This window comes from Platalea leucorodia, assembly GCF_965183815.1.
Source record: "Platalea leucorodia genome assembly, chromosome: 1".
NCBI classification, from domain to species: Eukaryota; Metazoa; Chordata; class Aves; order Pelecaniformes; family Threskiornithidae; genus Platalea; species Platalea leucorodia.
In genome coordinates, this window is record NC_138823.1 from 8,335,814 (window position 1) to 8,361,692 (window position 25,879).

The following is a 25,879-nucleotide window of genomic DNA, read 5'->3' on the forward strand; positions in this document are numbered from 1 at the left end:
AAGGTCCCATCTCACTGGGCTACTGCAGTGCCATTTGGGAGATGCAGTCCTGCTGGACACCCTGGCATTTGTGGGAGAGGGAGTGCCAGGAAGAACAGAGGTTATATGCTCTGGTAACATTTAGGTTGAAAACTTGGAAGATCGGTTCTGATCAACTGGCAGAATCTTTAGCACAGAACTGAAAGCATTATTAAAAAACAGTAGTCAAAAAAGCCATTTTTAGATCCAGCCAGTTCAGTGAGCAACAGAGCTATTACAGTCTGTTTATTGATAGAGTTGGCTGATGTCCCATCTGATACAAAAAGCTTCAATAGCCTTACATACTCCCAAATGGCCTCTTCTCAAAATATCTCAATTTCCCACTTTAAATCACTCTGAAGGACCCACAGGATATCCATCTTTCTCCCTTGTCTTGTCTACAGCACTGCTTTCCTTATCTTAATGTCCCTAAGTCTTTCACACATGTTGTTGGGTAACCCCCACTTATTATTGATGTTTCCCATATACTCTACCTGCCTTTTTCCTGATGCTTTTGCTAGTCTGAAGGCTGAAAGTTTTTTTTAGGGAAGCTAGATTTATTTGCTAACCACCTGGTTTTCTTTGGACAGTGTAGTCTGTGGTTTAGTTTTGTTGTTCTTATAATTGTTGTTTCAGAGGCTTTATGTTAATGCTGCATATATTTTGTAAATAGTATCTTCAGGAATGTGCTCTTTGAGTGGAACAAGAATTAATTTTATCCTTTTGTTAAAGGAATGGCTCATGCATAATTCTTTGAACTTTCTTCTTTCTATTTAGGTGTTTCATTTTATATATACTTATATATGAATAACAGTGAGAGTCTGTTAAAAATATGTTGAGTATTTATATTATTTCTATATTCTATATTATAATATAGAATAATGCAATAATTATATAATATATATAATTATTAACATTATTATAATATAATATATATAAAAAAGACTGTGTTTTGCTTTCTAGGCTCTTTCTAGGCTTTCGTGTCTCAGATTTCTTTGATTCTTACTGTACATTCTTTCCTCTGTCACAAAGGGATATTGTACTTTTTTTTCCCCCTCAGCTTCTAATCAGATGAATTGAAATGAAATCAGATACTAATGTAATAGCGAAGAAACAGAAAATAAATGGAAACCTAGCAAATTTCAGTTTTACCCGAAGTTGTTAACTTTGTTATTCAATTCAGAGTTATTTTCATGTGCAACCTTTCTTGCTTCCTTGTCCCCAGTATAAGATAGAACAATCTCTAACTACAGGTCCTGTAATACTTTTTCCTTGGATGGATGGGTGTTCATCTATTACTACATATTCAATGTCTTGTTTTTTTTTTTTTGTTTTTTTTTTTTTGTTATTCAGTATATGGTCCCTCATTTGCTATTCTTTTTTTAGTATCTGAATAAAAGCAAAATTTTTTTTTCAAAGATTTTTCTGTAATTCTTGTTAGTAGACTATGAAGATTTCACAAATATTTATATAATTGTAATATATATGTGAATAAATACATGAATATATGTAAATTATATAAATACATAAATACATATACAAATATGTAGAATTTCAAATTTGAGGATAATAGTATTCCCATTGAACACGTGGATGGATGAGTTACAGACAGACAAGTTAAAAAGAAGAGGATCAATCAATAATGGTTGCTTGGTTCGATATACATGAGGTTGTTTTGGGGTTTTTTTTCAGTGTAAATTAATATTTATATGGACTTTTATTACCTTCAATGGTAACTACAGATGCCTGGCATTAAGTTTTTCCTGATACTGTTCAGAAAATAAAGAACATCCAGCTAAATAACCTCAATGCAATCACATCTCAAACATGCTTATTTTTGCCTCAACTAACTGTAAGGCTTTGAGGGATAGAATCTGATCTGACTGCGTTCGGTAGAGCCCCTTTACTCCTGCTTCTAATGGAGACTGAGAAGTGCACATGGAACGTATTCTTTTATTCTGAGGGGATGGCAGCGTGCCCCAAAATATAAGCAATAAAAGATCTGTTTAAGGAAAAGATGTGCAGACTTTTAAATAGAGACTAAACAGTGTCTTTTCCCCAGCTTTATTTGTGGAACTGATTAAACAGCTTGACTGAAGTTTGCAAAGGATGTAGTATGAGGCAGAAACAGAAAAATTAAAATTTCATTTTGAAAAGTTACAGTTTTTTAAAGGTGGAAGTATTTGGATATAGGATCTCATAATAGTAGGCATCAAGCACCATGAATAACCCTCAGAACCAGCAGTCCTGGCATGTTATTTAAGCAGATCTGTGGTGTAAGTACTTCTGGTAAGTGTCCATCATTTTATACACGTGAACTTAACAACAGAAATTAAAATAGTGGGGCTAATGATTACAGAGTTTTATGTTTTGTTTACACTTGTGTATTATAGACAATGCACACTTTAATATGACATTTTTCATGAACAATCTTTGTTCTTGCTTTTAGGAGCCACAAAAATTGTTCCTGTTGAGGCTGCTCCCCAAGAAAGTGAACCCACACCTCCAGAGGCAACAGTTCAAGACCCGTCACAACGAAGAGGATATCAAGAATATGCCATTCAGCAAACCCCGTATGAACAGGCAATGAAATCTAGCAGGTAATTTTGAAGTACTTGCATTTATATTCATGCAAAATATGACTGAAATGCTTCCCTACCCAGTTTCCTGAAACCGAAATATTTTCTGAGGCTTTTAAATAAAGGAAAAGCTGAAAATAATCTTGTGCATAAGTTGCAGAATTTAAAAAGCCTGTGGAGAATATCTTTTTAAAATAAAGTAAACATTTCTGTCCGTTATGGATATCTAGGGAAATTTTGACATATTATGTCACTGAGTCTCAATATTGTAAATAAAACTGGTTTGTTTTCTTTTTAGGTTGGGTCCAACTCAGCTGAAGATTTTTACATGTGAATACTGTAACAAGGTGTTCAAATTTAAACACTCCCTCCAAGCACATTTGAGGATTCATACAAATGAAAAGCCTTACAAGTGTTCATACTGCAGTTATGCCAGCGCAATCAAAGCCAACCTTAATGTTCACATGCGGAAACATACAGGGGAGAAGTTTAGCTGTGATTATTGTACGTTCACTTGTCTCAGCAAAGGCCATCTCAAAGTCCATATTGAAAGAGTTCATAAGAAAATTAAGCAGCATTGTCGCTTCTGCAAAAAGAAATACTCGGATGTTAAAAATCTGATCAAGCACATCAAGGAAACACATGACCTTCAGGATAAAAAAGTGAAAGATGTTTTTGATGAGCTTCGCTTGATGACACGAGAGGGCAAAAGACAACTTCTTTATGACTGCCATATTTGTGAACGCAAATTCAAAAATGAACTCGATCGAGACCGTCACATGCTTGTTCATGGTGATGAAAGGCCCTTTGCTTGTGAGCTCTGTGGTCATGGAGCCACTAAATACCAAGCTCTTGAGCTTCATGTGCGGAAACACCCATTTGTTTATGTGTGTTCTGTGTGCCTGAAGAAATTCGTCAGTTCTGTAAGACTCCGTGCTCACATCAAAGAAGTGCATGCAGATTTGCATGAGACTTCTGTTTTTAACAGTTCTATCAATCAGAGTTTCTGCCTCCTTGAGCCAGGAGGTGATATCCAGCCAGAAGCCCTTGGTGAACAGCTATCACAAAGTGCAGATGAATCGACTATCATGAGTACTGATGCTATTAGCACACCGCAACCATCTGCTCATAAAAGTGAATCAACAGCTGCAGATGTAAACCATAATGGTCAACATAATGGTGACTTAAAAATTGATACGGTTCCTTTGTTAGAATTTGAAAGTCCTCCGGTGGAGAATGTAACAGAGACGCTGTGTCAGACAACGGACATAGCAGTCCCAAACATTCAACCCTGTGTAGCATCAGATTGCTTTCTGCTGAAAAATGGTACTTCTGGTTCTGAAGAGTTAAAAGTTTCTCCTGCACATGAAGAGGAGGTTAATCACTGCGGCTCTGTAAATGAGCAGGGTGAAGAAATTCAGCTTTTGCTGACTGAAGACAAAAGTTTAAATCCGAGTCAGAACAATGCAATGACGGAGAACCTTTCAGTCTCTGAAGAGAGAAATCAATCTGTTCCTTCTAGTGAATCAGAAACAAGCAATCCGCCAATTCAAAATTCAGCAGAAACCCCAAGCCCTTTGCCAGCACCAGAAGCTAATGCAGCCATCAGTCTGCAGGCAGCCTCTTCTAATGCGGTTACAGCAGACAGTGGGAGCGGAGCTGTTGCCTTTATGCAGATCTTGGATAGCTTGCAGAAGAGACAAATGAACACGGAGTTGTGTGAGAGGATAAGGAAAGTTTATGGAGACTTGGAATGTGAATATTGTGGTAAGGAGTAGTAGAATGGTGGGGTTTGTTGGGGTTTTTTGGGTTTTTTTTTGTTGTGTTTTTTTTTTTTTTTTTAATGTTATATAGTGGGCCATCTTTTTCCTGCTCCACTGGTTTAGTTTTTGATATATTTGTGTATCTTTGTAGCAGTATTAATTTTGTAGTTCAGTATGGATTCTGGGGTCCAGCAAGATTTACTTTGGGCTGTATAAGTAGTGTGAAATGACTCAGATCTCCTCAAAAAAACGATGAGCAGACTACAGCATACCAATGCTTTGCTAGGCTCAATTTTCTGTTGATGTGAAATTTGATAGATTATTTCTGTCCACATGCCTCTCCCCGCCTCATAACTTTCACTGGGGCCAAACACAGCTGATTTAGGGAAGTGATCAGCATTAGTCAGTCCATGCTTTAATGTTTAAGCTTTATCATCAGCTTAGTATAAAATTCAGAGTCTAGTATAGAGTATAGAATATTCTATACTATTCTAGTATAGAATTCATAGTATAGAAGGATGTTTGATAGTATACGTTCCATACAATAGAATATACTGGCATTTTTTTTGTGACTTGTTTTGAACCAGTTTTTTGAGATGAAAATTTTCATTACATAGTATCAGATCAAGACTGTTCTGATTGTAATTGTTTTTTTGAGTTTATGAAAGTGGGAAGAATACACCGTTCCCATTTATTCTAACTGAAAATTTTTGTGTTTGCATAGCTGCAAGGGAAACAACTTGGTATGGATTTTGTAGCCTTCATTTTTGACAAGGGAACGGAATCAAAGTTTGGGGGGGAAAAAAAAAAAAAGTTTTTTGAAACACCGTAACATTTTATGTTAGATGAATTGCTATGCACTTCTTGGTGCAGTTATGTCAGAAAAGCTTTTAGGAAGGAATAACATGAAAGGAAGTAATAAAAATTTTGACAATCTCTTTTAGTGTACAATTGCATTCAGATTCTTTGTATAGGAGAACAGATTTAAAGGACTTCCTCATTAGGAAAAAGATCACTGATATGTATTAAAGTTGCCCTTGTTAGTCTGTTTCAGGACATATGACACAATCTTTTTATACAAAAGTAGTTTTGTAAACGTATTTTCAGTAGTGAAGGGTCTTTAGGACAAGTTTTCATTAAAGTCAAAAGGGACAGGATTCGAACTGTGTTTTGCCCAAAAAGAAAACTGAGTATGTGTTGGAATTTTCACTAATCTTTCTGTCTAATTTTATTTTCAGGCAAGTTGTTTTGGTACCAAGTGCATTATGACATGCACGTTCGTACGCACACTCGAGAACATTTATATTACTGCTCCCAGTGCAATTATTCTTCCATCACCAAAAACTGCCTTAAGCGTCACGTCATTCAGAAACACAGTAATATTTTGCTGAAATGTCCCACAGAACATTGCGACTACTCTACTCCAGATAAATACAAGCTCCAGGCACATCTTAAAGTTCACACAGAGCTGGTAAGTAACAAACAAAACAGTATGTTTGTCTAAATTTAGTGTCATCATCATAACGTTTGGAATTGTGTGGCAGTATTTGAAGGCATAGGTAAGAGTTTTTACCTGAGTGCTCTCTGCATACTTCTGTACAGGGAATACATGAGTTACAGCAACTAAATATTTGATGCCTCTCATAGCATTTTCCACTAGAGTACGTCTGTATCCATTTTTCTCCCTTCAGTTTTCCCAATATTCTCAGATTCTTTGGATCTTGAGGGAGTAAAATGAGGTCTGGTACTATTGTTACTTTACTTCGTTCCTTGGAACTGAATTCCCTTCCTTCTTAAATAGATGATTGTGGTAAAACGAAAATATGTTCCTGTCCTAATTACTATAGAACTAGTTGCAGCCAATCTCTTTGAACATCTGTCATTTTCTGTTGTGGTTACAAAGATGAAGAGATCATGTTTTAAAGGCTCCTGTATTATTCAGTAAGCCTTCCAGCTCTGAATTCCATAGTGTTAAAACCAGGTCTGGTCTACTTCTTCAATGTGCCCTGTTACGTGTTTTCTTTGAGACTATGGAAGGGGCTGCACACCTGATGGGAAGCCCTCTTTGTGCAGGACACTGCTTTGTGATCTTGTTCTGATCCAACATTATCACATGAATAATCTTTTGAGGAAAAATGCTTTCTACATCAACCCTGCTTGCATTTGTTTCAAAAGTATGTTTTAAAAAATATATTATGGTATTCTGAATAAGAAATATTTTAAAACTAAGGAATGAGATTTCGTTCTTCATTGTTAAGGTGCTTTTTTAGAAGTGAAATTATTTACATGCTTTTCGTGGAAGATTAAGAAAAAACAATTGTTTTCTTTACATCAGTGTTGCCTTCTTTTCCTACCACGTGGCAGCATCCTTTCTGCTTGCAAGGTATAGTTGATCTGGGACATTCTAGCCTTGTGTATACCCAGAGCGGTTATAATGTGCATACACTCACGCAGTGTATGAACACTGGTAAGTTCCTTCTCGTTCCAAATTGACTACTAGAAAAGGATGTTTGGCAAGTGTCTGCTCTCCCGGAACTAAGAATTTTTAGTCAACTTTCATTTAGTTCAACTTTCATGACTGATAATGCCAGAAAATTAGCATGAACTACATCCTTGTAATTTAGGTTTGTAATAATTTATGCAGTAAAATACTTCCAAAAGGTGATTTACCCTTCTCCTGAATTTATTTTTATTCTTATTGCAGCAGAGTAGAAAATACCAGTTGTTTAATTGCAATGCTCACTCTTTTATCCTTTAAGAACAAGGAAATATTCACACAGATGGGCCTTTCTTCACTCTTTACACAACATTATTGAGTTTTGCTGGCATTGTCTTGTAAGTAAATCTTACGCACCCTTGATAGAATGCAAAACGTATGACACATTCCTCCTAATCACATGAGAAAGCAACATCACAACTCAGTCCTGTGATAAATATTGTTGTTACAGTTCCTTTTACTAGTGAAATGTGATGCTTGAATTAAGGATTTATGTTAATTTTTCCCTAGATGTGGACAATTTCTGCATAGCTACTTAAAAAAGCTGTTAACATACTGTGCCTGGTGGTTTCAGGTCATCTGCGGTCAGCAGGTGGGCTCTTGGCCGATATTTCTAACAGCTGAAGTTACCTTAAAGGTGTTTGTAACAGAACAGGACACTTCACCTCCCAGTCTTGATAAGTGCTAGTCTTCTATAACTGCAGGACAGCTTTAAAAACCAAACCAAAACAGGTGACACGAAAGGGAACATTTTTTCCCCCTTTCGTCCCCCAATTCTGTAGTATTTTAAACAGAATCTGAATTTGTTATGAAATGTGCAGAAAGCTCACATACTGAACATTCTTTTAGGCTGCTTTTGAATTTATTATGTTTGTGATGTCCATCTGATGGCAAAAATCTGTGTAAATGATATCTGAGACTACTTAAGAAAAAAGAGCCTAAAATTAGATATCCTATATCCTTACGTAAGTACCTGTTTTTCAAGTGTGATGAATGTCCGACGGCTCCCACCAGGAGGATCATTTTAATGATTCTGAATAGAACCGAGAAAATGCATTTCATAATTAAAAACAGTGTGACAGCGAGATCTTTCAGAAGTATGCTTACTGATGCTTACTGTCAAATATATTTGGGTATTTAAATGGATTGAAAAAGTCATGTATTACAATTTACTTAGTGACTAAACTTGGCAGTTCTCATATTGGCCTTTATGCCCACTGCTTGGTGTATTTATTTAATGCATACCTCACTGAGCAGAACCAGTCATTCCAAAATATAGTACTTCAACAAACTATGCACAGTTAAATGTGGAAAGATACTTTAATGTTAATTTTCATTTGCAAAATCAGTTCTTAATAAATACTAAACTTAAAGCTTCCCTGGAGATAGAAGATACCAAAATCTCAGTTCAGTTCCTTGTATGAATGCCTAACTTTTGTCACCTTGTTGCCGGCTGCTTTTCAGTTGGATCCATGTCTTATTTGGTGAACAGGATAAATGACGGTTATTAAAAAGCAGCTTACTGTTTGTCCCTGTCACTCAGTATATAGCCACCCATTTTATTCTCTATGCACGATCCAAGTCTTGCACTGAATTTTGGGATTGGTTATTCCCTGGGGGGTGATGATGGGGACTGTATGTGCTGCCTGTTGCCTCAGTATTGGCTACTCATCATTGTTACGGGGAAGATTTTTACTTTTGAACTCTGGGAATTGAGGCTCGGCTTGATTTAAAACCAAAATGTTGCAGATATATTCTCTGATTTTCAGTACCCGTCTTTTACCTCTAAGGCTTGTATAACGGTTTTTGACAATTCTTGGCATTTATGGAGCTCTTTAGAAATTCAAACCATGACACGTGTGAATCATTTTAATGTCATAGTACCTAGGAAAGGGATGGGCAGTTTATAATGACTTTAGAATAATTTTTTTTTTTTTTTTTACAGTTATGACTGGCTAGTGGTAACACTGGGGAATGGTTATGGAACTAAACAATGCTGATGTAGGTACCAGAGTTTGTTTGCAACCTCCAGTGGGTTTTACAGTACTCAGTATGCTGAGCAGATAAACAGCACAGAGAGTTTCGTCTCTGAAATTACTTTAAATTTATATATGCAATTGATACTGCAAGAAAAGCACCTCTGTAAAGCAGGAGATCAGACCCAGAACTACCACTTGCTCTTTGGTGCCTGCATCTGCGTTCACGTACATTTCGGGATGTAAATGATTCTTGTCTTTGGAAGGATGCTTAGAAATTTCATAACGGTGCTGACCTTTCGTGTAATAGCGTAGTTAGAGCTTTGGGTAGGAAGTGAGGTCCTTGAGCTCTGATTGCTTATTTCCCCTTCCTGAGGAGTGTTCATTTTCAGACCATCACGGGTCTGGCTGTGATACCTTTTCCTCTGGAGCAGTGCCACTACGTAGTCAAGAATGCAAGGTACTGGAAAGGGCAGGCATTAACCAAAAAATCTATGATCTAATGATTGGGCACTCGGTTGGAAAATGGCTTTTGTTCTTGGTCCTTGCTTCCATAATGAATGTCAGCTAGCCATTCATTTTTACTAGTGGTTAATTCAGGAAAAAATGCTTAAGCAGTACTGTATGCAGGTGCTTGTCATTTTGTGAGCTGTCATTTCTGCTGCTTGCCGGAATTCATAAAAGTCTGTCTAACCATTAGCAAATTTTTCTGTAGCCTCCTTCACACGTGTGCGTAGCCGCCTCCTGGGTACATCAGATCCTTTTAGCTAAGTTGCATTTTGATAGGACATCAGCTTAACTCGTGAATCTTTCATGAAAATTTTTATTTGAACATCATGACAACTGTGGTGAAGATTTCTGGACGTCTTCACTCCTCAGAAGTGTAACTCAGGGGCCTAATTCTGTTCCCATAGGCGTTAGAAATTAAATTTCTGTTGATCTGAGTAGATGCAGAAGCAGGCTCTGGCTCTCTATTCCTATATGAAATTATACAATCAAATGTCATATTAATTGAGTTGTGGGAACACTTGCTGGAAACGCTCTCAGAGTACCAATATTTAGTAGAGCTTTGTTTTATTTCCTGCTCATAAAATCATGTCACTACTACTGAAAGGAGGGGAATGGATTGTTGATTTCTGTAACATATTTGTCTAATTTGGGCTTAAACACTTTTTTTAGCTTTTTTTACACTATTAATGAAATCAATAACAAAGCAGTCAGGAGTTCACACAGTCTCATTTGAAATTAGTGGCAGAATTGCTGTATAGATCATATAATATGTGATCATATGTATTCTATGTAGGTTCATAAGAGAAGCTACTTGGTCATCAGAATGTCTCCTTACTGATGAGTGCAATAGAACGGCTGCTAATGTTTCTGATGTTTTGCAATGTAGGTCATGTTTAGTACTATTTGATTCATTAAATAAAGTTCATAGTGGTCTGTTGGTTTAAATACTACATATACAGAGGCTTTTCATTTTTCTTTTCATGACTGTATACTAGTACACCTACCCCTTGAATTATCTTGAAACACATGCCTTAGAGAGATAAAATTCTCTTCAGAGAGCTATAAATTGGTAATGCAATATAGCTGATGCTTTCTTAACACAATTTAAATTCATTTATATAAAGAGACAGGCATTGTGATTCCTATGTAAGTGGCCTTATTTTATAATGAAACATAGCATAAACAAGAAAATTCTGTGATGGTATTAGACTAATTTTTTCACTAGGTTTAAGAATATTTATGGACCTAATTCATTCCTGATTTGTGGAATGTGAACAGTACTTTCAGTCAGAAAGCTAACTTTATTTTGGAATTATTTTAAGTTTCTTACACTTTCTCAAATTGGCTAATAGGGGGAGTAAGCAAATCTTAGGCAGTGTCAAGTGACTTCAGAATTTAAGTAGCTGACTCTGCACCTGGTCTGTAACAAAGGTAGATCCACCTCTCTTGGTACTTTGCTTCTGTTTGTGTCCTTCAAAAAAAAAAACCTCAGCAGCATTTAAAAGGCAGGCACTCCGATAAGGCGTGGTGTAAATAAATTTTTGTTCTTACCAGAGGAAAACTTCCATGCTGAGGATGTGGTGAAGGTATTACTACAACCTCAGCCTAAGTCCTTCAAAGTGCCTCTGTCATCGCCTGTGACAAGGGCACTCTGAAGAGCTAGAGCCGTGGTGGGGAGACCTTCTCTGGGGCTCCGTACTGTGACCTGGGTGCTCCGAAATCCATCGTTTGCCACAGAGGATTCCTTAAAGGCTGGTTTTGAGAGTGATGGAATTACACTGAAGGACTAGCACTGTCACAAGCAGCGACAGAACTACACTTAGGCATTCAAAACTAATAACGTAAGCTCCAAAAATCTGTGGTGCTGACCAGGACAAACAACAGTGAAAGGTTTGGCTTCAGCTGGATGCTTTCTGTGAGAGACTGGGGCTTGACAGGTACACTTTGAAGGGACTCGGTGCTCAGAAGCGCAACCTCTTTGTTACGCTACAAAAGACAGTGCTTTTGAAGATCATTTTAGTGCAGAACTTGGTATAGATAACCTTCTAACTGCTTGAAGAAAGCTGTTTGGATTATTTTGGTTTTGAAAAATTTTGTTACCATCGTCATGTGGAAAGATGTGTTCTTGGTGCCTGTACTTTCATGTTGCTCTGTAGCTCTTGATGCATTTACTGATGATTCTGATTTTTTTTCCTCTCAGGCATAGGCTTATAGCCTTGCCTCCCTGAAGAGTATTAGCAAGAATGTAAAGTTGTCACAATTATAGCATTTTACTTAATGTGTGTGGAGTAGCGTGTTAGGGGTTTTTTTCTTATTTAACTTTTTGAAACAGCACGGTGTATTTGTCTTAGTGTTCTGGGCACACTGAGAAATACTTCATGCAATGAGTATTAAAGACCAGCAACACCCAACTATACATTAAAAGTATACTATTTTTTTTTCTTCATTTATTGTATATTTTGAAACCAGTTACATAGCAATTTTGAGGAACAGACTGAGAACTGTCAACAAATTTCAGCTGGCCCCTCAGCAGCCCCTAAATGATACTGTGCTTATGCTTTTCTTACATGTGCCAAATTATGAATGTGATCATGCAACGTGTTCAGGTAGAAGTCCGAAATCATCAGTAGCAGGTTTAGGGATAATGGGTTATATCATTTGAGAGACCTTAATTCCACAAATTAACAGCTCTTTCTCAAGATTTTGTCAGCATTATAGGCTCCTTGAATATCTTCTTCCAAAAACCAGCTAGTATTCTCTGCTGTTCCTTCTTCACTTGAGATTCTCAGGGCCCAAAATTGTGACTGCCCCAACGCCATCATAGCAAAATACTGTCCTTGCTCTACTCAGGGTGGTAATCCTGTAGAAGCTGCCATCCCCAGTCCCTCGTGTAGGTTTTCTCACAGGAGCAAATGACCTTCTAACAGCACAGGCAGAATTCTCCTTGTGCCATGGCCATATTAATGGCAGTGAGAGCTTCATATCCCATATCCTACTGTCATGAAATTATTTATTGCTATTTCAGCCCATGAGTTCTAGGGCTACTTCTGGTTTTAACTCATAAGTACTTCAACACAGGGATTTCTTTCTCAGAGGTATGTGATACTGAATGCAAATACCTGCATCATATTCCAAAAACTGTTTGCCATGAAAACCCATCAATTTTTGCTTTTCTGTTAAGAGACATGTCCATTTATAGATGTATAACTGCAGCATATAGACGATTACAACCTCCTTGTACATTTTTCATCGCTATTCTGAGATGCTCTTTGGTCTCAGGTCAGAAACTGGTAGAGTCCAGGACCCTTATTCGCTTATTACCTCCAAATTTCTCTTTCATAACACAGGGGTTTGTCTCTTTTTGATACAGTAATCTTCCTTCCAGCGTGGAACTTCAGGAAGTTTTCTGTCCTCCTGAAATAACTAGTGAAATATCTATTCTGTAGCTTCAGCTTGCCTTTTACAGTGACCTCTCAGTAGTGCAGTAGCTACACAACTCCCACCGGGTAATGTGTTATCTGGTTATCTGCCTAGCTGTCAGACCCACTCATTTGGTTGAGCACCCAGTCAGTTGTGTCAGCAGGTGCTTCTGGAAAGAGCAACCTCTTCAATTTATATAATGGGCAAAGTTTATTTTAAATTGGGTAATTTACCAATTAATGGAGAAAAGTTCTACATTTTTATGTGGAGTTAGATGTGTTTGTAAAAACATTAAAATTACAATTACACTAAAATTGCATATAGGAAGAAATTGCATCAAAACTCTCCATTTTTTTATAACATCCGTGACACTGATAAAAGCTGGAGTAGTCTGTAAGTTTTAAAATAAAAATAGTAGAATAATACTTTATTGGTACTATTTATAAAGTAGTTAAAAATGTAGACACTGAGTAAGTAATGGCGTCTGTCATTGTTAACTCTTCTGCTCAATTTCAGGCCATTAAGTAGTATTATAAATGCACATGCTGGTGGATGTCTTCAGAATAATGAGACCTGATCCTTAGGTTTCAGAAAGGGTGGACTTGTGAAAAAAATGAAAAAGCCCTGAATATTGCTGCTTACATCAAATACATTTTCTTCTGTTATGTGACTTGATCTTTCAACTCTTCATTCTCTAAAGAGTCAGTCAGAAGATAATGCTTACATTTATTGTGCATATTCTCATGTGCTGTAACTTGGAGCCCTTCATTCACGAGGATTAATGATGTGCTTAGAACACTTTAATATTTCTCCTTCAGTTACTTCATTATAAATATCTTCATTTTTTCCTTAAAAACTGAACCTTCAATTGTAACTTTGTTGAGAACCATGTCTTACTGAATAATCACTATAGTGATTGCACCAGTGGACTGATAATGCAATCTCTTTCTTTCTTTCTTGCTTAAGGATAAAAAGAGTTATTCCTGTCCGGTGTGTGAGAAGTCATTTTCTGAAGATCGACTTATAAAATCTCACATCAAGACAAATCACCCTGGTAAGAAAAAAATCAAGGAAAATTTCTCAGTCTATTGCAAGAAATGGATAAAGGTTTAGAGTGAGCAGTGTAATGGGATTACATTCCAAAGAAAGAGAAAGATTCTATGTCTAATTTAACTGGTTTAGAGTAAGAATTGTATTGGTTTTGCAGATGTTAGAATTTAGAGTGAAAAAAATTATTGTTCCAGCTTGTGTGTTGTGAAGTATATCAGGTAATTGTGCTAAGAAATCTGTCTTCATCTGGCAAAGAATTCATTTCCAAAAGAGGACCTAGGTGAATTCAAATTAAGCATTGGGAAGTTCGGAATTAGGCCTGTAGACATCCTGTAACAACCCATGAGACATAAATTTCCCACTGGCCATACATAAACTGACAGAAATGCATTTATTGCACGTTATTTTGTCTGTAGGTAGTTGCGGTGAATGCAGAGGTCCCTGAGCTGACTCTGCGCATGCTCGGTCAGTGTGTGGCTGGGCTTTTCCTCCAGGGCCAGCTGAAGTCTGCAGCAGGGCTCTTACTAGAACCAGCTGTGGTGTAGCATGGCCAGTATTCAGCTGGAGCTGACAAGCCTGGCTGGATCCAAGCTAACCACTGCAGTCCATTCAAACTCTTTATACCTTACACTCTAGTGCCCTGATTTATCCGTGCAAGCACAACATAAAATGAATGCGGTAAGTCAGTGTGCTGGGCCCTGAGTAAACAATCCTTTCTCAGATCTCTCAAATCTTGGGAGTTCAGTGCCAAAGTGCTCAAGTGACTGGTGCAGGGACTGATTTAAATCTGATTGATGTGAACTCGGCAGAGCCGCTTTGGTGTGTCCATACTTTCCTCCTCAGTATCTGTGTTACGTTGGATAGAAAGGCCCGCTGCTACTGTGGATGAAGGAGAGTCGACTGCATTGGCCAACATACTTCAATTAACTCATCTACAGTGTTAATTATCACCTGACATAATTTGATATTAAGAAAGAAAATACCAGCCATGCTCAAACTGAGTTTGGGGAAGAAAAAAATCCAAATAAAAAAATGTAACTTTTCTTGTCTTTGTCAGAAATATAATGTAATAGGTAAAGCAGTAGTTTCTTATCTTCCTATTGCCACTAGATAGTGCTAGACCCGTGCTTTAAACAATTCCCTTCACTTGAATTTCAGGCAAACTCCCACTTTAGCTCTTTAGTTACCAAACCTCTTTATTTGCAGACCACTCTACAACAGTGTGGTTGGAGGGCTTGTCATACATCAGGGGACATGTCTGATGCAGCAAATTGAGATGAGGAAAGGCTTCTGTGCTATACTGTAGTCAGGAGGTGTGTCACCCAGCAGGCATAGAAATTGAATCTCAAGAGCTGTGCCTATAAAGCCTTCCTGCTGTCTCGGCCAGGGAGTATAGGAGACCTCCCTAAATAACGTGATCTGTTCACTAGCAGTACATTGTGTACTGTGCCCTTACAGGTTGCTGTTGGTCTGCACTGGTCCGTTGACTGCTGAATTATTAGTGTTTGCTGTGTCTGGGGTCCAGAAATACCAGTTAACTCTGGAGCCCTGACGTGCTAAACTCATGGATTTAAATACATTTGAACAATTCATTTGGTATCTGAATCCCTCTAAAAATATAGTGTAAATTTTTTGATCCAGGAAAGTGGGTTCTTTTAAACTCTGGGTTATAACAGAGGTAAGGTTAAAAAAGAAAATCTGCACAACCTATTATTTTGTGTCCTCACTTTTAATTCATGTATTGCAGGTGAATAGAACTTCGAAGCAAAATACTAGATTTATTAGATGTATCTCCATGGTACTAAATAAATACTACATCTAAGATATGCCTATGCAGTAGTTATGCAACAACACTCTTTTAATATATGGAGGAGAATTAATGCACAAATCTTTTTCCTGTGCATGCTGTCCTTGTAATCAGGAGGAAACCCTTTATTCATACAACATATTTAATTACAAGCCAAGTTAATGTGAGGGGTCTGATGGTATAAGCTATCAAGTACTGCAGTGGAATCAGTGCAATTGTTTTTAAAAATGTAAATGGAAAAGAATAAAGATGAAAGGAAAAATGGATACTGTTAAAAGGAATTGAATTTTAAAACGACATATCAAAAATTAATTCAAACTGAAACCCTTTCATATTTATCATTAAAATGCTATTTCTGGAGCTCCCCTCTTGTTCCTTTCTTAATATCATTCAGCATGATCCCTCCCTTGTCTCTTCTATTTCATCAAGTATAAAGTATGAAATAAAACAGTACTCCTTCGTCTTCTGGTTTTGCAGAGAAATGGAGTTGAATTCCAGTCCCATGAAGGCAGTGGGACAAAAATCTCTGTAGACTTTGGTAGAACAGTATTTCAAACCAACGAGATAAGAGAGCTTGGCTTTATTGACAAATGATTTGGATACTCAGCAGCAAAGGAGGAGTCTTGGATTCTGGTCCCAGCTCTCAGAATTATCTACCTTTTCATCCACTGTCTGATTTAATACAATGTTTGTTAATAGTCTTGAAACATGAGAGACATCAGCTTTTGTAGATCCCTACTGAGCAGACATACTGGCCTGCAGTCATGAATGAAGGATCTAAGCCATAGAAGGCAGATGAGGGTTCAGACTTATGTCTGTATTTTTCTTTTTTGGTTACTTTAGAACATATCTCTGCTCAGTTCATGGGCTTTTATATTTCTCTTTTGAGGTTGTTTTCCTTGTGCATATGAGTTCAGGCAGGATTTTTGATTCCACTCTGGGACCAGTCATGAGGAGGCTAGGTATGACAGTTTGTGTGTGGCAAAAATCTACGTTTAGACTGTAACTTTCAAATTTAATAAGATTTTGGGCATAATAAGTCATCAGATTTCATGTCTTAATGTTTAGATTGCATGAGTGCTGTACTTTCGTTGAGTTGTGATATTTAACATTTTAGTCATCTAAAATGTATTGAATAATTGGATTTATTTTTTTTAAAAGCATTTGGCAATGTTTTCATTATGTGTGCTTGGGATGTTTTAATTTAAACGTCATTATTTTGAGCTCTTTCACTGTGACAACCAAAACATTAGATTGTATGAAGGAAAAACTTAGAGAGTTGAGTGTGTTTAGCCTGAATAATCAAAGGCTAGGAGAGGAATCTTAGTTGCTGTCTTCAGCTATCTAATAAGAGATTAAAAAGAAGACAGAACCAGTATCTTCTTGGAGCTATACAGTGAAGGGACATGAGTTGAAGCAAGGAGATTCTGATTAGAAATTAGGAAAATAGTTTTGACTGTGAAGGTAGTCAGTCACTGGAATGGGCCAAGAGAGGTTGCAGAATCTCCATCCTTGGATATGTTCAGAACAGGACTGGATATGACCCTGAGCAACTTGAGGTTACTTTGAAGCTGGAACTCCAAAGTTGGCTCTGCTTGGAGTAGGTGACCTTAGAGGTCCCCTCCAATCGCATTTATTCTGTGAGTCTGTTTTTTCCTTTAAAGTTTCTGATTATCAGGCATTCTGATCATTATAGCTGTGACTGAAGTGAATCGTCTTCAGATCCTTGACATGTGGAAATCTGGGGTGAAATCTTGAATAAAGTCTTTTGAAAATATTGAAGAAAAAAGTGTGAAATTAGCTCATTGGGAAAGTTCATGGTTCGAAAATTATTTCTAAGGAAGCCAGTTGCACACCCAAGATTTTTTAGTATTTAAAATATTTTTTTTTTTAAACCAGGTAGTGGGGACACTGAGTACGGAGATCAGGAGAGAAAGGACAGAACATACTAGAAGCCCTAAAGGAAAAAAAGGTCCTTATGTTCTTTGCTCAGGTCTTATCTGAGTGGCAGTAGGGGAAGTAGAGCTTTTAAAAAGTTGGAGTGAATCAGGATCTAGCTCTTCAGTATTACTTATAGAACAAATTCCCTCATGTCTTTCTGGTTTTTATTACCTTTTACATTTCTCTCAGAGGTTTCAATGACTACTATTTCTGAGATTCTTGGCAGAAGAGTTCAGCTGAAAGGACTTATTGGAAAACGAGCTGTGAAATGTCCCTACTGTGATTTTTATTTTATGAAGAATGGATCAGACCTTCAACGTCATATTTGGGCTCATGAAGGTAAAACTCTGGTTTTAAGCTTTTGGGCATGTAATCAGTCTCATATTCCACACAAGCTTTGCTGACATAAAAAGGAATTCACATTTATTGCTATACCTGAATCAAAAACTTTAAGCTACAGTAGAGGTTAAATAATTAGTTTAATAGATTCTGGATTACATATGGAACTGCACACTCATAACATGAATAGACAGCTTAAATGTTTTATAAAATTAATAACTTTGAGATTCAATTTTTTCCAAAGCTCATTCATAAACATCTATAAAGTATTCTACAATAGATGTGAATAAGGAGGAGTGAATTAAATACATGCTCAGTCTCTTAAAACAAGTAATTTTCTGTATCATCTTCTCATGAATAACTGCTGCTTCTTTCACATTTGTCCAAAAATACTTGGTCTGGAAATCTATTAGTAAAACAATTGAAATCCAGTTGCTTTGATGTATACATATAAATTCTGTGTGTATTTTAATTAAATTATGCTGAGCGTGGCAGCTAGCTGACACGGACATAAACAGTGATGAAAAGCCCATAAGATAATGCTGATCATATTTATGACTTTTTAAGGAGGAATTCTAGTAATATGGCAACATGCAGGTTAAAAATCCCTTGAACTTAAAATCTATGCCCAGTGAAATCTTGTGTCTACCCAGTATCTACTATTTTTATAAAAGGTGGAAGACCACTCGTATGCTCTTTAGTCAGTTAATAATCTATGGAACAGATTGCCTATGGCGTCTGAGCATTATTTTGGATTCTTTAGCCACCCGTCTGCATAAAGGGGATAATGGGACTTGGTACTCTTGAACTGATATTTTGCAAAGTGTTCCAAAGTGTTTGTTCCCATGCAGATGGTTCAGACATTTATACTATTACTGCATATTTGTTTGAATGCTTTAACTGTGAGCTTACTTGCCTGCGTGCTATAGTAGTGGTCCTCTCCAGTAGCCTTTACTGCATTAAGGAGTTTAGGTAATGCAAAATTGTAGGCTTAGAGCAATTACTTGTGTATTCCATAGATACAGTTTGTTTATTCTGCCAAGAAAGCTTGGAACCCATCTCATCTAACTAGCAAGAGAAAGAGGTGAATAGAAATTTATCCCCAAATCAAAGTGTGCAATCGAGTCTGTTTAAAGTAGGCTATAATTCCTTATGCTTGTAAATCTAGTTTTAAGGTCATGAATATCAATCTAAAACTGCCAGCGCCTCCTGAAACTGTTGAACTACTCTGCCAGTTTAGATTTATTCAACTTTTCTTTGAAGGATTTACTTTGTTCTTGCAGACCTTCTGCTAGATGACATACTGTGCACCTCTCTATTACATGCTTTGGGCTGTTTGAGAGAAGTGAAATGATAAAGTGCTTGCATCTTACCAAGGGGGAAAAAAAAAAAAAGTACTACTGCATGAGCCATTAGCAAATCTGATACTAATTAAAATTAAAACACAGCTTTGCACATTTAACTTCTGCTTACATATTAAGTACTTAATGAACCAGTCCTCCTTAAAACAGGTTTCTTCATTCTTTATTGTAGTAAGTAGAGAATGATAGTTATCTGAAGACTTTTAGAGGGAGAATTGGTATGTACACCAGCTAGACATCAACTTAGGCAGTCTGGATTCTACTTTTAAATGAAGGATGGACACACCAACACCAAAATATTACTCTTTGCTTGGTTGAACTCAGTACCTGGCTTCAATAGGGAAGTATTTAATTCTAAAGGAACCACTCCTTTCTCTTAGTAAGTTAAGTGATGCTGTCAAGAGCTCAGTATCATTTACACAGGAGCTATGAGTGAAATTTCTTAAATGTAGAAATCTAAACTTAAAATGTTGACCTTGTTGTCCATGTTGCTCACATGATCTGAAATTTCTTGCAAGCAAATGTCCACCCTCTCATGAAAAGGTACAGCTTGTTTGTTTCATAGTATACTTTTTTATTTTTAGGTGTCAAACCCTTCAAATGTTCTCTCTGTGAGTATGCCACTCGCAGCAAGAGTAACTTGAAAGCCCATATGAATCGACATAGCACTGAGAAAACGCACCTCTGTGATATGTGTGGGAAAAAGTTCAAATCAAAAGGCACTTTGAAGAGCCATAAACTCCTTCATACTGCTGATGGTAAGTGCATGTTTATTAAATCCAAGTTTACTTTAGGGCAATAAATACTGTCTATACTATAGGACCTTACTAACAAGCATTTTTCAGTTGAACAGTAAGTGCTACTTACAAATTCTGTTTATTCCCAGGAGACACTGTTTGTGAAATAATTCAAAACGTTACGAAATTAATTTCTGTGAAAGCAAGACAGATGTCTCAGCAGTATTTGATTTTTCTGAAATCTTGTGTTGGCTTTATATCCCTTTATATTCTTACAGAGAATTGTTGATCTCAATAGAAATTTGAAAATACAAATAGTTCCATGGTTAAGTCTCTTACTACTTTATTCTGTGAGAATATTGTTAGGAGGTAGCCAATCCAGGAGCCCAATAGAGGCAAGGCTGCTGCAGCTCCGTGTCCCCAGGTCTGGTCAGGCAGTGGCAAGCCTGAGCACGTATCCTCCACAGGCGCACATGCATTTGCTCCGTAATTTTAATATTTCTGTCATGATAACAGAAAAAAGTGAGATGCAAATCCAGAAAAATATCCTCTTTTATATCAGAATTTGGGACACAACAATACTTTTATCCCTCTGTGATTATCAAATTGAAGTAAAAGATTTAGCAGGATAAGTTGTACGGACGTGCATTATTACTTAGTAGCTTGATCTTTGTTACTCATGCAACCTTGTGAAACCTCATTCCACTCTCTATTGACCATTTCATTTAAACTCTTTTTTAAAAAATTGGGGATATTCATTAGCACAGTCCTTTCACAGAAAGCGCACAATGCTGTGTTACATCTTCAGAATGTATGTGAAGTTTTTGTGTCAGAGATATTTATTGATTTTTATGTATGCTTATATCTGTATGTATAAGTGAAAGAGATGATCCCTTTTACATTGATACGATACATATTATAGGAAGCATATAGTTACTGTAGTATTACCATGAGTTAGTAAATAACTCATTATTCAAAAAATACTTTCCAGTATTTTGAAATAACTTGGCCAATAACAAGCAGGTGTTGCACATACATATAAATTTCCTATGCAAGAATCACGATTTTACTTATCAAATGCAATCCTCAGCTAATTCCTGCCTGGGAGAAGGAGGCAGGTTGAATTTGAATTAAAAGAAAATCTGGAGCACAATCAGACTATAAAGAAAAAACTCGTCTCTTTCCATGATGCTGTAAAAAAATCCCTGCATGGGGTTTCATTTCAAAACCTTTCTGTTTTGTTTTCACCATCTGGCATGTCCAAATAGTGAAATTCAGCACTGAAAGTTGAATTTGTTTTTACCTGTGAGTTAGTTCTATTTCTTGAACAAAATATATATGTGTGTAGGTAATTACTGCAATTCAGCTGAGACTGCTTTGAAACTTGGTACTGTTAAGAATGGCACTATAGTCATTCAGGAGCTAGCCTTGTCTGGATTTGGTTTAAAGGCGTGAAGTTAGTTTTAAACATTTAAGTCTATGCAAGGAACGATATTCTCTTTTCATTCACTGCTAGGTCAGGCTGAAACCTTGACTCTAGAGGCAGTGTTATTACAAGGAGTCTTTTTTTATCTGGCTTCAGACTGTCATCATCTTCTGCAATAACTGAGGTGACTGAATGTTCCTTTTTGATCCACCTCCCTTTTTGAGTGATACGAATAAATCTAAGACTTGTGCTCTTCAGCCTTGCTTTTTACACTTCCAAAAGTGTTCCAGGAAATTCCCTGTACCTTCGGAAAATGTGGTTTGCCATTGGCTTCAGTGGAAACAGAATCTCACTGTAGAGTCTTAAGTAATTTTCCTCACTAAGTCCACCCCAGTAAACTCTTCATACTTGTCAATCACTTGTGAAAAATAAGATAATATTTGTCACCAGGAATGCAGCGTATGATTTGTCAAGGGACTTTCAGCCTCATGAATGCTGACAGCTTCTCTTTGCCCAGTGTCCCTTGCTATAGTGAGAGCACTTCCAAAGTTCTTACTAGCGCACAGCTAGTGTTCTTCAGTTATTTCACAAATAAATGAATTTGAAAGATGTTTCGCTGTTTGAGTTTTGTCTTCCTGACTTATGAATGCAGGCAATTTTTGTTTAAATATCAGCCCTGCAAGGTCAATTTAACCAGTGGAATATAAAGTCCTTTTGTGTCTGCTTTATTCTCTCCAGAAGACAGACTTCTCAGGACTGGCATGATAGAAAACAATTCCATAGTCCAGGCTTATTACTGTTTGTGATTAGAAATAAACCAAAAAAACTGGTTTTAATTAGATATCAGAAATTATCTTAAGTTTTTTCTTAGCTGTGTTATATGGAAACTTTCACACTCAGTATAAAAAGCTTGTAACTTTTTTGAGCAAGATCCAGAATTTAAAGAAGCCGTCAGGATAATACAGAATATTCTGTACTGTACTTCTCCATCCTTCCTTTTGGTTCTTTTGCTTTTGGAGTAGTGTTTAGCATGTACTTATTCCATGTCAGTCAAATACAGTTTGCCAGCCATGGGCATTTAATACAGGAATGAAGTCTTTCTGTATTTAATACACCTTGTAATTTGGCTGGAGGTAGCAGGACTGATAGAATCTTAAAGATGAAATATGGAGAAAGGGAGTATGAAACCCAGGGAATAAAAGGAAGGAAATCATGTTATTTTAAATCATAAGGGGAAAAAAAAAAAAAAAAAGATTTGGGGGAGAGAATGCTTTGAAGGGAAAGTAAGAGAAACCTACAGAATGGTAGTATGTTTGGGAGTTTCACTCTGCAAAGCCACAAACAGCAACAGATGTTTCTCGAAAATGTCAGAGAGAATTCATTCCTGTTAGAGAACCCTGAATATCTATCGTGACAAAATCTGACCATCTTGCCTTAAGAAGGACTCAGACTAATGATTTCAGGGCCAAAAGCAGACTCTTACGATCATGAAGTCTGATCTCTTGCCGAGTACAGGCTGTAACTTAATCTAATAATTTTGCATCACATTTCCACTGGATTGTAGTGTATCTTTTTAGGAAGGGCTAAGCAGACTTGATTTAAAGACTTCGCCTGACAGGGCACCCATCTTATTTCTAAGCAAATTGTCATAGTCATTAATCATGCCCTCTGTTAAAAGTATTGACTTTATTTTAGACTGAATGTTCTGAGCGTCAGCTTTCATTAGTTGAAATTCCAGTTCTCATTCTTCAATTTTATTGTTGCTATTTCAGGTTGGAGGGTTAGTCCTTTCAGTATTGATGCCTGACTAGAAAGCTCACAGGCACGTAAAGAAATTTCAAGTATAATGTCTCGTCTGTGGAACTTAAAATAACACCTTTCTTTGGATGATACTTCTGAACTGAAGTAATGTTTTTTTTCACAAAGCAATATATAAAAATTGCATTGACTCTGTTTCATTGCATTATGTTGTGTAGAAGACCTGCGTGCAATGCAGACTTTCAGTCTGCCAAGTACTTGAGAGACACAGGCTGTCTCAAATCTTTCAATGACTTTTTAGATTGGTGTCTGAAGGAGCAATGTTTGTGTAGATATGCACCCATTGTCTCTTCTGGTCCACTCCCTGATTTTTGAAACAATTGATGCGGAAGAGTAGAAGTCCAACAGTTACTTTAACTCCATACATTTTGAGAAAATTTGTGAAAAATGAAAAAAAAAATGAAAAAATATTAATCGGCACTCTCCAAGAACAGGTCACAGAACCTACCCATTATCCGTACTGTTTGGTAGCCAGCAGCGTATAAGTCACTACATATAAAGTGTAAACTAGTCTCAGTATGCGCTTTCTCTTGCCTTGCGTGACTGCATGTGAGACTTAGGGTTACTGCAGAGATTTAGATGAGAAAGGACACAATGTCATGATGAACAAGGCAAGCAGGCGTCATTCGGTCTGATGTTGATGGAACAACTTGCGCCCATTGTTTTAAAATTGTGTAAGCAGCAGTGGAAGGTCAAAACACAAAACCTCTGTATTATTTGCCATTCTAACCTTATTTTTGTCTATAGCGTATTTTATTTCTCCCTGTATCCAGGGTTAAGCCAGTGTAGAAAATCCTTTTATGATAGTTTGAGTCATTATTGGAAGAGTAGTGCTAAACACATAACCAAATCTTATAGGTCATGTCATACCCTACAGGAAATACATCAAGAAAAGTTACAGTGGAAAAAAACAAGAACATTTAAATGTATTTGAGTCATAACAATTCAGTGCTTGGAACAGAAGTAGGTAAAAACATATGAACATGACCAAACATCCGTCTTCTAAGGATTTCCAGATCTGCTTTACAAATAGCAAAATAACTGTGCCTGCAATTGCAAATAATTGATTTCTTTCTTCCATTTAGGCTGCACTCTAATGATTCTCTTTCTCCTTTCCCAAGTGACTATCCCAGGAGCATCTAGACTATTTAATGCTTATAATTTGAAAATGACACTCGAGCCTTTTTTCTTCCTTACTCCGCTCTTAGTTCTATTTAACCAAAATTTTGCAGAGCAAGTGCCAGACTTCTAGTATTGTTCATTGTTCATTCTTAGAATTTTGGAAATCATCTTTATGAGGAAATATAATCAGTAGTTTTTTGAACTTAAATAGCAAAAAGTTATTCCACTTTCTATTCCCATTTCAGGAAAGCAGTTTAAATGTACAGTGTGTGACTACACAGCTGCCCAGAAACCACAGCTCCTACGTCATATGGAACAACATGTCTCTTTCAAGGTAAGAAAACATATAAATCATGCTTATTGATAAGTCATTTAGAAATACATGGAACTTCAGACAACAGTTTTAAAACTGGCACATTTCCCTGTTTGGTAACAATTATCGCATCTTAATATTTTAATATTTTGAGAATTTTGACTTTATATTCAGACTTTTGAGATAGGGCTATTTTGTTTGTGGACGATTTGTAATCAGTATCTTTACTTGCCAAAAATATATGTATGTTGCAATATAAAACAAACATTATTGGGTTTTTTGACTCTCAGACCTTGAGAGAACTGATCTAATATGTACCTAAAAATGTCCTAGGGAAGCAGGAAAGCGAATCCCATACATCACTGTTCGTTGCCCACCTTAATTTGCTCTGAAAATTTGCCAGTCTAATGTACTATAGATGAGTTCGTATGCTTGAAGAAAATTGAAGAGAATTAATTTTAAAACACCCCATTTGTCTGAAACATGTCTTGGAAAGAGTTTTGAAGATTGTTAATGTTTCTATGAAGTGTTTAGATTAGAGATGTGGTTTATTTTAATAAATTGTAGTATGGTTTTATTCCTAAATTTCACATTGGTTCTCAGCATGATAGGTCTTGATGTAATGAATTGTGAAATGTTATATTCAGGAAATAGAAATGATACTAGTTTGTTTTCCAGAAAAATCCAGTATTTTGTATGTATGAAAATATTCATTTTAATGTAACACTTTATCTTGGCAATGAGCATATTTCTTTTTGAAAAGATCATACTATTTTCCTATGCAACATCTTTCATTATCTAACAAATCATTTTGCTCCTATAAAGAGTACACTTCAGCCATTCTTAATAAGTACCAATGTTACATACCTCCGTAAAGCAGAAAGGAAGACAGTCTTTTGATTCATGGTTTAAATTTTGGAAGACAAGACATATAAGAAAATTAAGCAAGTTGTCTAAAGAGATGATACATTTTGCACAAATAATTTTTCTTTCTTAAGTATGTAGTTTTGCTATGGACTTATCTTTTTAAAAGGATTTTTTGTAAATGAAAATACATCATTTTCCTTTTTTAATGGCTAACGGGATGAATGTACTCATAATGCAGTTCTTGAAATAGCTGATTCTGACCTCAGGACCTCTTTTCAGTCCTCTGTCAGCCTGCATATAAGTGTGGCTATTCAATGCATTATCAAGAGAACTGC

The 25,879-nt window shown here is 36.6% G+C and overlaps 1 protein-coding gene across 5 annotated transcripts in view; it reads left to right on the forward strand.

Annotated features, from left to right (window-relative positions):
- Nucleotides 1-25,879, forward strand: part of ZFAT (zinc finger and AT-hook domain containing) — a 92,716-nt gene that overhangs the window by 38,663 nt on the left and 28,174 nt on the right. For 4 of the 5 annotated variants that reach the window (XM_082313348.1, XM_082313351.1, XM_082313347.1 and 1 more), the window contains exons 5-11: nucleotides 2,468-2,618; nucleotides 2,896-4,364; nucleotides 5,599-5,831; nucleotides 13,730-13,817; nucleotides 17,751-17,900; nucleotides 19,846-20,019; nucleotides 24,610-24,698. In XM_082313348.1, the coding sequence (XP_082169474.1) occupies nucleotides 2,468-2,618; nucleotides 2,896-4,364; nucleotides 5,599-5,831; nucleotides 13,730-13,817; nucleotides 17,751-17,900; nucleotides 19,846-20,019; nucleotides 24,610-24,698 (2,354 nt within the window). Of the gene's footprint in view, nucleotides 1-2,255; nucleotides 2,308-2,467; nucleotides 2,619-2,895; nucleotides 4,365-5,598; nucleotides 5,832-13,729; nucleotides 13,818-17,750; nucleotides 17,901-19,845; nucleotides 20,020-24,609; nucleotides 24,699-25,879 lie in introns of those variants that run through there. The other variant, XM_082313350.1, reaches the window with a different exon arrangement.